The following is a 15,853-nucleotide window of genomic DNA, read 5'->3' on the forward strand; positions in this document are numbered from 1 at the left end:
ACGAGATCGTGAATCTAAATGTACATTTTCTAAGTTTATGGACCGGTCATGTATTTTACTCTTGTTCAATTGATGTATCATGTTATTTATCTACAAGGTATTGCCAAGATTTTGTGGGCAATATCATGGGCATATCATCCAAGTTTATTTTTTTTCCTAAAGCTATTCTTAATTGCCAGTATTTTTTTTATAGCAAATCCCTTTTTATATCATATTATTCTGATGTATCCTTGATTTTAAAATTTTAGATATTTTCATGGCAGTACACACTCTCTAAACATTGTTCTTGCCGGCAAAAGAATTGTTTCAACTTTCAACTTTATATTTGTAACGGTGGAATGCTCTGCGCATTGCTGAAGACGTTGGAACGATCGATGAGCGTCTTGGCCCCGACGAGCCGTTCGAAGTTCGCCGGCGAGAAGTACGCCGAGCCCCACGTCGACCGTGCTCGGCTCACCGACGACGACGGCGAGGACACGTTCCCGGCGAGAGCATTGGTGCCGAGGTCGAGGTCCACGTAGTTGACATACGCGGCGCGCGGGTTCTTGGACACGTGCGGCGCCATGTACGCGTACAGCGCCCGCAGCCACGCCATGCGCGCCTCGCCGCCGCCGCCGCCGCCGCCGCCGTCGTCGCCGGCCTCCCACGTCACGCCGTACTGGACGCTGTACAGGTTGCCGGCGCGGTGCGGGAACGGCGTGTCGCCGCTCCCCTCACGCGCCATGGCGCCGCCGTAGGGGTCGAGGATCACGTACCCCGCCGGCTCGCCGGCGAGGTACCGGAGGATCGCCGCCACGGCGCCCCTCGCGATGGGCGACCGCACGTAGTCCGACTTGCTCTTGGCGTAGTGCTTCGTCCTGGAGGCGCGGCTGGTCAGCTCCTCCGTCGAGCTCAGCCCGGCGAACCTCGCCGCCGACTCCACCCAGCTCATCTCCGACATCTCCGGCTCGGCGAGGCCCAGCTCCGGGAACCTCTCGCTCAGCACCGACATGGCCAGCTCCTTGGAACCAAGAACCAGCCCTGTGAAGGACACCGTCACGTTTCCATCTCGTGATGGCGACGACGAGCTGGCGCCGCCGATGGTGAGGAAGACGGAGAGGTAAAACTCGTCGGGCAGAGCTGAGCCGACGTACTGCCACCGATGCACTAGCCCGGCGATGGCGTCCACCGAACCGGTCCTTTTCGGCGTGAACGCCGTCAAGGTGTTCGGAACCTGGACGAGCCGGAGCTTCCAGGCGTAGACCACGCCCCAGCCGCCGCCGCCGCCGCCGCGGATCGCCCAGAACACGTTCTCGCCCATGGAGCTCCGGTCCAGGACCCTGCCGTCCGCGTCGACGAGGATCGCGTCCAGCACGTTGTCGGCGGCGAGCTTGAATTTGCGCGACAGCAGCCCGAACCCGCCGCCGGAGATATGCCCGCCTGCTCCGACGGTCGAGCACGACCCAGCCGGGAACGCAAGGGAGGACGACGACGACGCGACGGCGTAGTAGATCTCGCCGAGCGTCGCGCCGGACTCAACCCACGCGGTGGCCGACGCGGCGTCGACACGCACCCTGTTCATCCTCGTGAGGTCGATCACCACGAAGCGGACGCGGTCGGCGTCGTCGCCGCCGTCGCCGACGGTGTACGAGAGGCCCTCGTAGCTGTGCGCGCCGCTGCGCACGCGGATGCGCAGCGAGGCGTGGCGCGCGCACAGCACCGCGCTCGTGAGCTCGCTCCGGCCGCGCGGGAGCACGACGGCCGCCGGCCTGGGCACCGCGCCGGCGGCCGGGAGCGCGAACCGGAGGTTCTGGATGGAGAAGTTGAGCAGCGCGTCGTAGGCCGGCGACCCGGCGAGGGAGAAGTTGCGGACGCCGGTGGCGAGGAGGCACGACGGCAGCGAGCCCGCCGCTGCTCTGTCGTCGCAATGCTGGCCGGCGGCACACGCCTGTCAACGGTGGCGGCCATGTCGAGGACGAGGAGAGCAAGGTGAGGAGGAGGGCAAGAAGCAGAATGGTGGTGTTGCGCATGGCTGATCTCACTGCTGTGCTGTGCTTAAGCAAAGAGGAAGTCTATATATAGGACCTTTTTTTTATTAACGATATACCCCCTTCAATTTTATTTTAATTAACGTTTTAGACAATAACACGGTCTACAAAATATACCTTTGACCTTATTTCTCTATTATAATATATATAACTAGTATGGTGGCCCGCGCAGATTGCGCGGCTAGCATCATTATATTTTCTCTCATATAATAGCATATATGTTTTCTTATTATATTATTAAAATATATTACAATGACAACATAATTTTAAATTTTGCAATAACTTTACGAAACTACTAATGTGTAATATTCATATTGTATTTTATATAAGTGTTAGTTATTAATTATTTTTAATATCAAATTTTAGTTATTTGTAAATTATATATATTTCTATATGAACTCTAGACTTGTCTTTTAATATTTCTTTTTTTTAATTCTGAATTTTTATTATTTATAATTGTATTTCTATGTAGACTCTAAACTCATCTTTCAATATTCTTTAATTTTTAAATTTTAATTTCAAATTTCAGTTACTTCTAAATTGTATTCCTATATTGACTTTAAACTCTTCTTCTCATGTTTTTCTTAATTTCGAATTTTAGTTATTTATAAATTGTATTTTTATACGGACTCTAAACACTACTTTTTATTTTATTATGTTTATTCCGAATTTTAGTTAGTTTTAAATTCCTATATGGAATCTATACTCTACTTCTAATATTCCTTATTTTTTAATTCCGAATTTCTATTTTTTTCTGAATTGTATTTCTATATGGACTCTATACTCTACTTCTAATATTTCTTATTTTTAATTCTGAATTTTTGTTATTTCCTAATTGTATTTCTATATGGACTCTATACTCTAATTCTAATATTCCTTATTTTTATTCCAAATTTCAGTTATTTCCTAATTGTATTTCTATATGGACTCTAGTATCCTCTTCTAATATTCCTTATTTTTTAATTCCGAATTTCAACTATTTCTAAATTGTATTTCTATATGGACTCTAGTCTCCTCTTCTAATATTCCTTATTTTTTGATTCCGAATTTCAGCTATTTCTAAATTGTATTTCTATATAAACTCATCTTTCAATATTCTTTATTTTTTAATTTCAAATTTCAGTTACTTCTAAATTGTATTCCTATATGGACTCTATACTTTACTTCTAATATTCCTTATTTTTAATTTCGAATTTCAGTTATTTCCTAATTGTATTTCTATATGGACTCTTGTCTTCTCTTTTAATATTCCTTTTTTTTTAATTCCTAATTTAAACTATTTCTAAATTGTATTTCTATATGGACTCTAGTCTCCTCTTCTAATATTCCCTTTTTTTAATTCCGAATTTCAGCTATTTCTAAATTGTATTTCTATATAAACTCTAGTCTCCTCTTCTAATATTCCTTATTTTTTAATTCCGAATTTTAGCTATTTCGAAATTGTATTTCTATATAGACTCTGCTTTTTCTTTTTCTCCGATTAATGTGAGAATTTTTAGGTCATGAGAGCGAACGTGGAGGCTCCTTTTTCTATTCCTTTAATAATATAATACATTTCATCGCCGGTCCCTAAACTTGTACAGTTGTGTCATCCCGGTCCCTAAACTCGCAAATCGACCGTTCATGTCCTCAAACTTGTTCGACTATGTTATCCTGGTCCCTCGTTTAGGTCCTCCAACTTGTTCAGTTGTGTCACTCTGGTCCCTAAATAGGATGGTCTAAAAACTTTATTTCAAAAAATAATTCATAATATTTTTATGTGAACTCTAATGAAGACAAACTTTATATTAAAATTGTAGCCGTCGACGCGACCTACAACTTTGTAGTTGAAAAGTTTTTGAATTAAAACTGTTTAGGGTCCCAAAATATTGTTGCATGTTTATAGATTTTGAAATTTTAATTTTAAAATTACATTTTGGGACAAAAAATGACTTAGAATAAAAAAAATCAACTACAAAGTTGTAGGTCGCGTCGAGGGCTACAAGTTTGATATCAACTTTGTCTTCATTAGAGTTCACATGAAAAAGTTATGAATTATTTAGACCGTCCTATTTGACCCAGATGATATTCAAATCCAAGTTTAGGGACCGGGGTGACCCAACTCAACAAATGGGAGGACCTAAACGAGTGATCTGTAAGTTTAGGAACCGGGATGACATAGTCGAACAAGTTTGAGGACATGAACGGTCGATTTGTGAGTTTAGGGACTGGGATGATACAACGGTACAAGTTTAGGGACCAGTGATGACACAACGGTACAAGTTTAGCAGAATGGTGGTGTTGCGCATGCCTGATCTCACTGCTGTGCTGTGCTTAAGCAAAGCGGAAGTCTATATATTGGACCTTTTTTCAATTAACTATATACTCCCTTCAATTTTATTTTAATTGACATTTTAGACAATAATACGGTCTACAAAATATATCTTTGACCTTATTTCTCTATTATAATAAATAAATGTATGTTTACTTTTATTACAATACTTTGAAAGATAATTCTATATATCTTGTTCTAGTTTCTTTAAACTAAATATTTTTAAAGCTATTAGTGGTTAAAGTTATAAAAGTTTGAACTTAACCTTGTTTAAAATGTTAAATAATATGAAACAGGAGGGAAGTATAAGACATTGGGACAGTAGTATATCCCGTCCCTGAAACGTAAGACATTGGGACAGTAGTATATCCAGTCCCTGAAACGTAGGGCATATGCCCAATACCCTATTGGCACCAGTGGCGGTAGTGGTGGTGTCGCCAGGAAGAAGAGAGCCGGCAGGAGAGGTGGCACCGCGCTAGGGAAAGGAAGAAGAAGATGACGAGGGGAGGGGACGGGTGGGTGTTTATATATATTTATGATTTTTAGGGGTATACTGTCAGACTTATATGTGAAAAAAAAACCTAATGATTTAAATGCAAAATGCAACTGACTGATATGGCTGAAATGCAAAAAGAAAATACAGGTGTGGCTCGTACTGTGTAAAGGGTGTCACAAGTATGATTTCATCATACTTGGCATCTCCTTTTTCTCGTAGATATATCTTCCATTGGCTATATGCCCTGAGAATTGCTCAAACGTCGTGTGAAACATGTGTATTGTGGAGGCTATTCGCATACTGTACCCTATTCGCTCCCTTAAGAAAACGGTACTATTACCGCTATTAGTTGCAATTTGATTTGTTATTTTGTTTAATTTGAAGCTTATTATGAGCTAGTCAAACTTATGTATATATAAGTGTACGTGTTAATGCAAGCAGATATCTTTATGTTTCTGATGTGTATTGGTGTTTCCGTTGCTTTTCTAGCATATTCTTCTGTTGACTACATTCCAGATTTGTTACTTGATTAGGCAAGCAAAAGGATTTGTGCGAATTTAACTCAATGGGGATTAACTTTGGAGCGTGTAGGAATAAGGTGTTCTTGGATGCTACTAGAGGCAATTTTAGCTATACTTATCACAGTGCATTAGCTAGTCATACAATTTTGCTGATGCTTGTGCATATGCATGTGAGGTTCGTCCCTGATGAAAATCACTATGCATACGTGGAGGTCAAACTACGTCCTTACATATATGACTTTGGGAGCTTCTCAACTTTTGGAGGATTCACTATGAACAGCATGTGTAAAGGGTATGAGAGTGGCTTAATAGTCACTACTGGAGAAATGATCTTTGGTGGGTCGGACGATTTCCACAATAGTCCCAGTTCCAAAAAGAACCGGGACAAAAGAGGTTTATTAGTCCCAATTTATTACTCCAACGGGACTAAGAGATACCAACCGGGAGTAAAGATCATCTTTAGTCCCGGTTTGGCCTCTGATAGGGCATGTCAAACCCCTGTTGGGGGGCTAGGGAACTAAAGATCGTCTCATCAACCAAGACTAAAGATATTGCAGATCTTTAGTTTCGGTTGGTGTTACCAACAGGGACTAAAGTTGTACAACTTTATATACTCCTTCTTCCTCCTCCAGCCTGAGCCATTGCTACAAAATGAAGCTTTGAGGGAGGGAGGTGCTGCCAAAATTTTTAGCAATTTTTTTTGGTGTTAATATACAAATTTGAGGTCTCTAAAACATTAGCAACTTCATCCTCCTCTATTTTTTGCTTAGCATTTACATTTAGAGCTATTTTTTTACACATTTTTCCATCTAGAAAATGTGATGGAAGATGATGAGAGAGAAAGTATGTGTAGGGAATATAGAATATAGACAATTTGTTTATTTCGAATTTTATAAATACTAGTTTGAATAATTACATATAATTATTGTATGAATGTTTAATTTTAAAACTAAGTTAATTTAAAATTAAAATAAGTACAACATATTAAATATTTATTTACAAATTTAAATATAATTAAAACATGAATAATATGTGGTATTATTATATAATAATGATTGTATGAAGAATTATATTCAATTATTATATCATTATTTAATGAGTTTGTATTCCGTGAATTTTATATATTTATGATTTATATGCATTTCATGTAGATGGATCGGCAATGGATGTACGTGGACCAGCGGTTGAAAGAGTTTATTGGCGGCGTGCATTATTTTTTGGGTGTGGCCAATGATAACAAGCATAATGTTTTATAAGCTGTCCATGCAACAAGTGCAAAAAACAAAAGGTGTATTCCACTGCACGAAGTATTCATTCCCACCTGTTTCAGTGGGGGTTCATGCGTAGCTACAATTTTTGGACCTCGCACGGAGAGTTAGGGGTTGCAATGGAAGAAGATGAAGTAGAAGATGAGTAAATTACGGACTAGGCTCAATACGGGGGATTTGAAGAAAACACAATGGGCGAGGCCGAGGTGGATGTTGAAGGTAATGACGGTGCTGATAAACTTGGTCAAATGTTGCGGGACGTACAGGAGGACTGCGAAAGTGAAAAGGAGGTGCAGAAACTGGAGCGCATGTTAGCGAACCACAGAACATCGTTGTACCCAGGTTGTGAGCGGGGCCACAAAAAGTTGGGTACCACCCTGGAATTCTTGCAATGGAAGGCTAAAAACGGTGTGAGTGACAAGGCATTCGGCGAGTTATTGAAACTCGTAAAGAACATTCTTCCAGAGGGGAAAAAATTGCCCGAAACAATGTACGAAGCTAAGAAGACAGTCTGCCCTCTAGGTCTGGAAGTACAGAAGATACACGCATGTCCAAACGATTGTATCCTGTATCGCGGTGAGGAGTACAAGAACCTGGAAGCATGCCCTATTTGCAAAGCACTACGATACAAGATTAGACGAGATGATCCAGGTGAAGTTGATGGACAGCCTTCGAAGAAGAGAATTCCTGCTAAGGTGATGTGATATTTCCTTATAATACCAAGGCTGAAGCGGTTCTTCAGGAACAAATCACATGCTAGAATGATGCGGTGGCACGCAGAAGAACGTAAACAAGACGGGATACTGAGACACCCGCCGACGGGTCATAGTGGCGAAATATCGACAGAACATTTAAAGACTTCGGCGAGGATGCACGAAACGTGAGATTCGGTTTAAGCACGGATGGAATGAATCCGTTTGGAGAGATGAGCAGTGGCCATAGCACTTGGCCGGTCACCATGTGCATCTACAATCTCCCCCCTTGGCTATGCATGAAGCGGAAGTACATCATGATGCCGATTATTATTTAAGACCCGAAGCAACCTGGTAACGACAGTGAGGTGTACCTAAGACCATTCGTTGAAGATTTGAAAGTGCTATGGAGGAAAGAGGGTGTCCCCGTGTGGGATGAGGACAAGCAGGAGTATATTGAATCACTTTTTTGTTCTAAATTAGATATGCATATTAAATCTCTCGTTGTTTCTCCTTCAGTGTGCAAAGCGGGATCAGGGGACTAACTTGTGTGGCTACTATGTATACTAGTATATGCACTGCCTAGCACACCAAATCAGGACTGGCTAGGACCTAGAAGTACATAAAATTATTCATCCATTAATTATTGCTCCATTAGCTTATTGGTTTCATATATATAATCCCATTTTTTTCAAATGACTGATGATTTACATGATAGAGAACCTCACCCATGATGATTTCATAAGGGTTGTTCAACAACAAATGATGGGATTCATCAACAAGCAGATTCTCGCTCCCACAGGAGAATTATATAACGATGGAAAGCCTATTCATCAAGCCGGTCCTTCTTCCGATCTCACGAAGTCGTAGTATATGACAAAAACAAAAATTACAAAGTCCGAAGGAATTGTCATACATGTATATATTTATATATGCACACATGCATTTACTTTTGTGTGTACTTATTTTGGTAATATATGTGTATATTTACTTAGGTGCAAACTCATATTTTGTTAATATATGCATATGGCCTCTACTTACTTAAGTGCATATATGTGTATATTATATGTATTTCTACATATGTATGCAAATTGCATATATATGTGTAAAAACATATAGTACACATATATGCACTTAAATAAATATAGGCCATATTTACTTAAGTGCATATACATATATGTGCATATACATATATATATGCATAGATACATATAGTGTACACATATATCACTACAAGAAATATGACCTTCTGTGACGAATTTCTCGTGACGTCGGAGCTATTCGTCATTAGCACATTTCGTTTTATGACGATTAGTATGAGATGGGGTGGCTTAGTGACGAAAAAAAGATGTTCGTTGTTAATACCAACTAGAAATCGTCATAAAGTATTGGGACATCATGAAGAATATTAATTTGTCATATATTTATATAATGCATTAAATATATTAAAAGTTAAAGCAATTTAATCAAGTGAATTAATGAAGAAACTAAAATTTTCATATAAAAATCATGGCCGAAAATATTTTTTTAATATCCTACGTGGGCTAAATTATACTCTAAAATTTTCCGTGAATTTTAGAAGCTCAATAACTAATTTTAATACCACAAAGTTTATTTAACCTATTAAAATAAATAGAAAACAAATTAAAATCACTCACTTGGTCCTTGGGCCTTTTTCGGCCCAAGTATTACTCTCTCCCTCCCTCAACCCACAGCCTCTCTTTCCCTCTTGGGCCGACTTCCCCTTCCCCTCCTCGCTCTTGGGCCGCCAGCCCAACCCCTTTTGCTTCTCCCTCACCGAAAAGTCTATTTTGCCTCTCTCCTTTCAATTCAAATAATTTTTCGGGTAGTAAATGATTTCAGATGAAAACAATGTCAATAACAAAGTTGTATAACTTATCAAGATCTATAACTTTTGTTTTGGTCATTTTGCTATATGACTTTGTTTTAATAATTTGAATTTGAATATCAAATTATGACAACTTCAAACAACATTTTCAAGTACTAAATGATTTCAAATGAAAAATTTATTAACAACAAAGTTGTATAACTCATTAATATCTACAACATTTTATGTGTTTGTGACGTAAATGAAACGTCACCTATCATAAGATCTCTTGTAGTTATGTATATGTGTAATATATACATTTTTATATTATGCATATATATGTATTTAAACATATATATGCATATATGTATAGGCAGCACACAGCACAACCAAATTAAAAAAAATAAAAAAAATATCTTTAGTTCCGGTTGATAACACCAACCGGGAAGTGGCTGAGCCATCTTTAGTCCCGGATGGTGTTACTAATCGAGACTAAAGATGGAGCTTTACTCCCGGGTATTTGAACCGAGACTAAAGACCACCATCTTTAGTCTTGGATTCTCCCTCCTAGTTCGCTACCCGGGAGTAAAGGGGGTTGCGAACCGGGAGAGATGAGGAGTTCTCCAGTAGTGAGTGTTACACTATGAACAACATGTGTAACTTTTGGAGCTTCTCAACTTTTTTTTGGCTTATGTGAGATATAGGTATGACTCCACTACTAAATTTAGGATATTAAATCCACCGACTTATGAATCATATAAGCCAATAAGGGCCTTATCGGATGGCATGAAGCTTTGGCTGATCAGCTAAATCTGCCAAATTCAATTCAGCCAAAGAAAAACCATTGTTTGGCTTATTTTGCTTATATGGCTGGTGAAGGATTTTCTATGGCTGGTGGTATTGGGATTTTTATTTTCTGTGTATGTTCACTAGAGAGTTTCCATAATTAGCCACGACTGATGATCCAACTCCCTTGCGGGTCCCACTTGTTTGGCTGAAAAGCCTCAGCCCAAGCCTCAGCCAAACAAGCCATCCGATGAGACCCTAAGCTAACTTAAAACCTAAGCTAATAAGTCTAAGCCTAAATAACGAGGCTTTATATAGTTAGCATTGTTACATTTGTGATTATTGTACTTGTGAAAGTACATGAGTATTGATTATATGTGTCGAGGAATGATCCTCTCTAGCGGGTGATCGTGAGACACCCCTTTTGTGAGTTCGGCCGGGGGAAAGGGCGCGTTGATAAGGATCGTATGTCCGCCTAGAGTCTTCCGAGACCGCGCGTGAGAGCTGGGATTATACAGGTTCGGGCCGCTACGGAGCGTAATACCCTACTCCTGTGTGTGGGATTTAGGATGGAGTGTTACAAAGGTTCCTAAACTCCAGGGAGAACTCTAACTCTTCTTCCCCTGGGGCTCAGGCTAACTGAGAGTCGTCCCCTCCTCTCGGTGAGGAAGGTCCTCCTTTTATAGTTCAAGGGGATACCACATGCACCGCCTCTACCTACTCCTTCACGGGAGGGGGACCCACACCGCCTGGGTCATACCGCCATTCGTGCCTTCGCCCGGAAGCTAAGCAGCCGTCTGTCCTTGAGTGGGACCCAGCGTCGTCCCCCGCCTGACACGAGGGACGCCCTTGTCATTCCCCTTTAAAAGAATGGAGACTTTTGGCGGTTCACCTCACGTGGAGGGAGCTCCTGACGGTACATTGATGGGATGGAGCATAACTGCCCCCACTTTGCTGAGCACAGGGTGGAACGTGGGGGCACCGCCGCTCGTCCGATCGGATGTGACCGGTCACAGACCGGTCACAATCCGGTCAATCGGGCAGTGCTGCACGACCGCCCTCACCGCATTAAATGTGGCGAGGGACGGTTGGGGCACCGCGCATTGATGGCGGTCCAGCTTCGACCACCGCCCCACTCACTCCCCTGCCACGTGGCGGCCGGATGAGGGCCTCGGGGAGAGGCAACCCGAGGGCCCAAGGGGCGCGACGTGGCATCCCGAGGCCCCCTGGCTGCCTCAACGTCGTCCGAGGTGCGGGGGGAGGGCAAGGCTGCATGGCCGCGTGGCTGGATGGGAAGGAGACTTCCCTACACTTCGCATACCCCCGGGACCATATCACCGACAGTAGCCCCTGGAACCGCGTCGGACAGTGGTCCTCTGAGGGCGGTCTAGCGCGGTGCCTCATGACTTCCCGTGCCATGACTGTGGGCCCCGCGGGGAGTCAAAACGGCCGCCGCCGGCTGGCCCGGCTCGTGCATCAGCCATGATGACGACTTGACCGCTACTAATTGCGCCACTCACGGTGGTACTTAGGGCGCGAAAATCGGGGGCTCTGCCAGACCACACCCAGAATTATCACTCGACGTCGCCTCGACTCCCCCGCTTCTTAGGCAAGCGATGGGACTAACGGTGGGCCCGCCTAGCCACAACCGTGGTCATCGCACGCCCCGCGCCGAGTGCGCCACTGGCAGGCGCATTAAATGCGGGGCGCGGGATTAGTGGGGCGGACGGGACGAGTGGGCGCGAGAACCGAGGAGGCAACCACAGCGGCGAGAAACGAGGAGGCGGGCGCGGGCGAGGCGTGGATAAAAAGGAAGAGAGGCAGAGAGTTCGTCTCCTTCCTTTCGCTGACTCCACACTCGCATACTCACACCTTAGCCCCCAGCGCTTCTCTTCCTCCATCGTGTTCCGTGCGCCAAACTCCTCGCCGATTCCCGCCGGCTATCATGGCCCAAGACGCTGGCAACGCCGTTCTCCCGGCATCGCACATTACGGCGGAGAGGCACCTTAGCCTCATATGCAAGATCATGCCGGAGGATGCCGCCGTGAGGGCAGGGGAGACGCGGCCGCGGCCGCGGTACCTGGAGCGGTCCGTGCACCTCCTGTCCTTTGCCATGGCGGGGTTGATCCCGCCGCTCTCTAGGTTCTTCTACGAGGTCTTGGATTTCTACGAGATCCATGCCTTGCATCTCGCTCCCAACGCTGTGATGACGCTGGCCATGTTCGCGCACCTGTGCGAGATGTTCGTCGAGGTGCGGCCAACGTTGTGACTGTTCCAGTTCTTCTTCGTCCCACAGCTGCAGCAAGGCGCGGTGGTGGGAGGATGCTACTTCCAGCCCCGGCCAGGAGTGGCGGGGCAGTACATCGAGAGTCACCTCCGCAAGAAGTGGGAGGACTGGAAGAAGGACTAGTTCTACACCGTGCTGCTGGACCACCAGCGCCTCCGGCCCCCCGCTGATCCTCCCGAACGATCTACAGGCTGGCTGGCGGTCTCGGAGCTGGGCAAGGAGTACGACGCGGTGCGGGATCGCCTCAGGGGCCTGCGAAGCCGGGGCCTAACGACGGCGATGGTGTTCGGCGACTATTTCCGTCGTCGCATCACGCCTCTCCAGGAGTGGTCCCGCGGCACGTGGGAGTATACCGGGTACATCGACCCCATGCGCACCCAAGTGGGCGAGCGCTGGGATTGGGGCGAGGAGGACGCGAAGACGGTGGTTCGGCGGGTGCTGGGCCTGGACACCATCGAACAAATGCTGGTTCTGGATGGGATCCTCCCTCTCTGCAGTGACCCCGACCGAGGGAATATCCTGGCTGTGATGACGGCTGTCGGCGCTGGTAGGGGTCGGCCCCGCCGGGGCGCCGTTGGCGGCGGTGGCAGTGACGGCGTAGGTAGCAGCAGTGTGACCGCGGGTGGCAGTCGGACCGGCGGCTCCGGCAGGGGTGGCAGCTCCAGGACGCCTGATCTGAGCCGTGGGCCCGGGGGGACTCGGCCGTCGACCCGAAAGGGAAGCGGAAGATGTCTGAGTCTCAGCCGCCCTCCCCCCCCCACCCCCCCGCACGGAGGGGGAGCCGAGCAAACAGTCGACCGATCACCAATGGGCCATAAACGCCCCGCCGCGCCTGAGGCAGGGCGGAAGAAGAAGCGGCTCTAGAAGATAGGGCAGACAGAGCCGTGTCGGGGGAGCTTCGTCGAGCCTCCGAAGTGGACGTTCAAACGCCCCCTTCGCAGGTACGGTCATCAATGCCCGGCCCGATGCTCTCCATCCACTTTAGCTTCTTGCTTCTTCCTCTTTTTTACTTTCTTAACGCAACTAGGGTTCTCCTGTAGCGAGATTCCTTCCCAAGGGGCCTCGGCGTTCGAACACCCCCAGGGGTCGAAGCCCGAGCGACCGGGACAGCCGGGATCTGGCTGATCCGGTGCTGCGGAGCCTTTGCAGCCCCCCGGCGTGCGGCCCGCGGGCCGCCCGCCGGGTCCAGCTCCGAGTCCACCACGGCCGAGACCGCCCCCTCGAGGGAGGAGGGGGCGCAATTCGCCGTGGGCGATAGCGGCACCGAAGCACCCATCTGGGGCGATCCCGAGGGTGCAACCTACGAGGAGCGCTGCTCGGGAGCGGAGACCGAGGCAGGACGCGGCCCGGAGGTCGAGACGGGACGCGCACCGGGGGCCGAGGTGGGGCGTGGCCCGGAGACCGAGGCTGGGCGCGGGCCTGAGCCTGAGGCCGAGGCTGAATCGGCTCGGGGGCCCAAGGCGGAGGGCGACGGCAGCAACCGTTCTGCTCTGCACCTGGGGCGCCCTCCGGGCCGGCCACGCGGAAGGGGGACTGTCGCGACCGGGAAAATTGCCTTTTCCCGAACGCTAGTGTATTAATCCCCGTCCCAGGAAAAGCCGGGGTACACCATACAAACATGATATAAAAGACACATCTTTATTATATCGATAATATTTACATTATTACAAAGGCACTTAGGGCCTGACAATCAAAAATAAACGGCAGCGGACTAGCGGGCCTACGGCTCCATCTTCATAGGCGCTCAACTGGGGTATAAGCCAGGACTCCACCTAAGACATCTTCTCCAAAGCTTCTCTTACTGAAGAGGGGAAGGATTGAGCAAGAATGAGTACAACCACAGTACTCAGCAAGCCACACCGGCAGATGCATGATTAATGCAAGGGAGGTACAAGGGAATAATAATATAGGGATTAAGTTTTGCAGTAAACAGCATTTAAAAGTCACTTAGTTGCCCAAAGCCATTTTGTAAAGACGATTCTAGAGCTACACAGTGTTATTAAACAAGGCCGTGAACCCTCACGAACCTGCCTTAACCCAAGGCCTACGATGATTTGGACCGAACTGGCAACCCGACCTGGGTTCCAGCTCGTCCCAAGCCAACCCAGGCCAACCATTCCATATTTTAGTTGTTGAGCAAATTTTAAGAATTAAAACACTGACTTGGGTACATTGCTCGGCTTGCCCATATCCGAGGGCTCGGCTATTCGAATAGATTTACTCTGATCAGAGGTGTACATCTTTACCCACAAGACACATCTTTACTCCGCATTCCATGGCCTTGGAACCCGTCGTAAAGATGTGACATAGTTTCCAACCCATCCTAGCCTTAGACAAGAGTACCGACCCAATCCCACCTACGGCCGGGATACCCGGGACAGGCAGGCAGAACTGAGCCCCTAGCAGCAGGGCACCAACCCTCTGCCGTATGACATCTCGACTACCGGGCCGCAGCTCGTGTAGCCTTCATTTGCCCTGGAGAATGTCCATCGACGCCCGACTTCATCCATCTCCAATCCGTGTACTTTTGTTTACGACTAGACTGAGCCACAAACTAAGCCTTACCCATTAGACATGTGGAAGTACGGTAGTGCTTTGCAACAGAGGCCTGAGCTTCATCCTTATAGTGGCCGGGGTGCTACTTCCCACAACTGGCATGCACCCAAACCCCACCGAAAACAGGTTTTAGGGGTTTTGAAAGAGGAAGAGAGGTGTATGTCCAATTCCACCATCAACCAATAATTCCATAGTGTCCAAATGATATGAGACTTCCCAAAGTCTAAAGTTATAAAACCACCTAATGTTGCCTAATTAACCAGCGAAGCATCTACCTAAGTTCATACTAGTGGAACCATAAATAGAGTACTCACTAGTTGGGGTTTTGTTTAACCTAGGGTGAACAAAGTAATAATAACAATAACAATAATAATAAGGTCATAACAAAGGTAAATAGGTATGGCTAGATAAAACAGTGATAACGCGGGAATTTAAATAAAGCGGTAATGCAATAATTTAAATCAACATAATTTTACAAACTGGGATTCAATATGATCAAGGATGATGTGACTTGCCTTGCTCACTTTCCCAAACGCCGGCTTCAACTTCCACGAAGAGCGGATCTTCCGAAGCTGCAGCGTCTACACGACCAACGGAAAAGAAAAGGCTTTTACTCTAATAAACTCCATACAACAAGCAGGAACAAAGCACAAAAATGGGTTCTTTACTTCTTAAGGAAAAAATTAGAGACTTGAACGGTCCAATTCCGAGTTCAAATGGCCAAGATATGGCCATTTGAAGTTTATATGCTCTTTAAATGGATATTTACGAATTTCTTCATTTAATTTTCAATTAAAAAATCCTATTTATTGCGTCAGCCGAGGGAGCGGGCGCGCGGACCGGGTCCACGGGAAGTGGGGCCCACGCGTCAGCCCCACGGTCCACGGTGGACTGGGCGCACGCGGCTGGCGGCGGTCGGCGCCGTGGGTCCCGCGGGTCAGCCGCACCCGCGGGCGCGGGCGGCTGACGGCCGGGCCCACTTGGCAGCCGCGAGGGCGCGCCCGAAGGCGGCCTCGCCGGCACGGCCGACGGGAGGGGGACGCGCCCGCGCCCCGATGGTCACCGCCGGCGACCACCGGCG

General features: G+C 46.6%; 1 protein-coding gene across 1 annotated transcript; it reads right to left on the reverse strand.

Annotated features, from left to right (window-relative positions):
• Window positions 1–319: 319 nt before the first annotated feature.
• Window positions 320–10,695, reverse strand: LOC4345331 (berberine bridge enzyme-like D-2). Its single transcript, XM_015793776.1, has 2 exons — window positions 10,690–10,695; window positions 320–1,927 (listed from the first exon to the last, which is right to left on the reverse strand). Exons 1-2 carry the CDS (start codon window positions 10,693–10,695, stop codon window positions 320–322), a joined length of 1,614 nt encoding a protein of 537 aa, XP_015649262.1.
• Window positions 10,696–15,853: the final 5,158 nt, after the last annotated feature.

This window comes from Oryza sativa, chromosome 8 (assembly GCF_034140825.1).
Source record: "Oryza sativa Japonica Group chromosome 8, ASM3414082v1".
Lineage (NCBI taxonomy): Eukaryota > Viridiplantae > Streptophyta > Magnoliopsida > Poales > Poaceae > Oryza > Oryza sativa.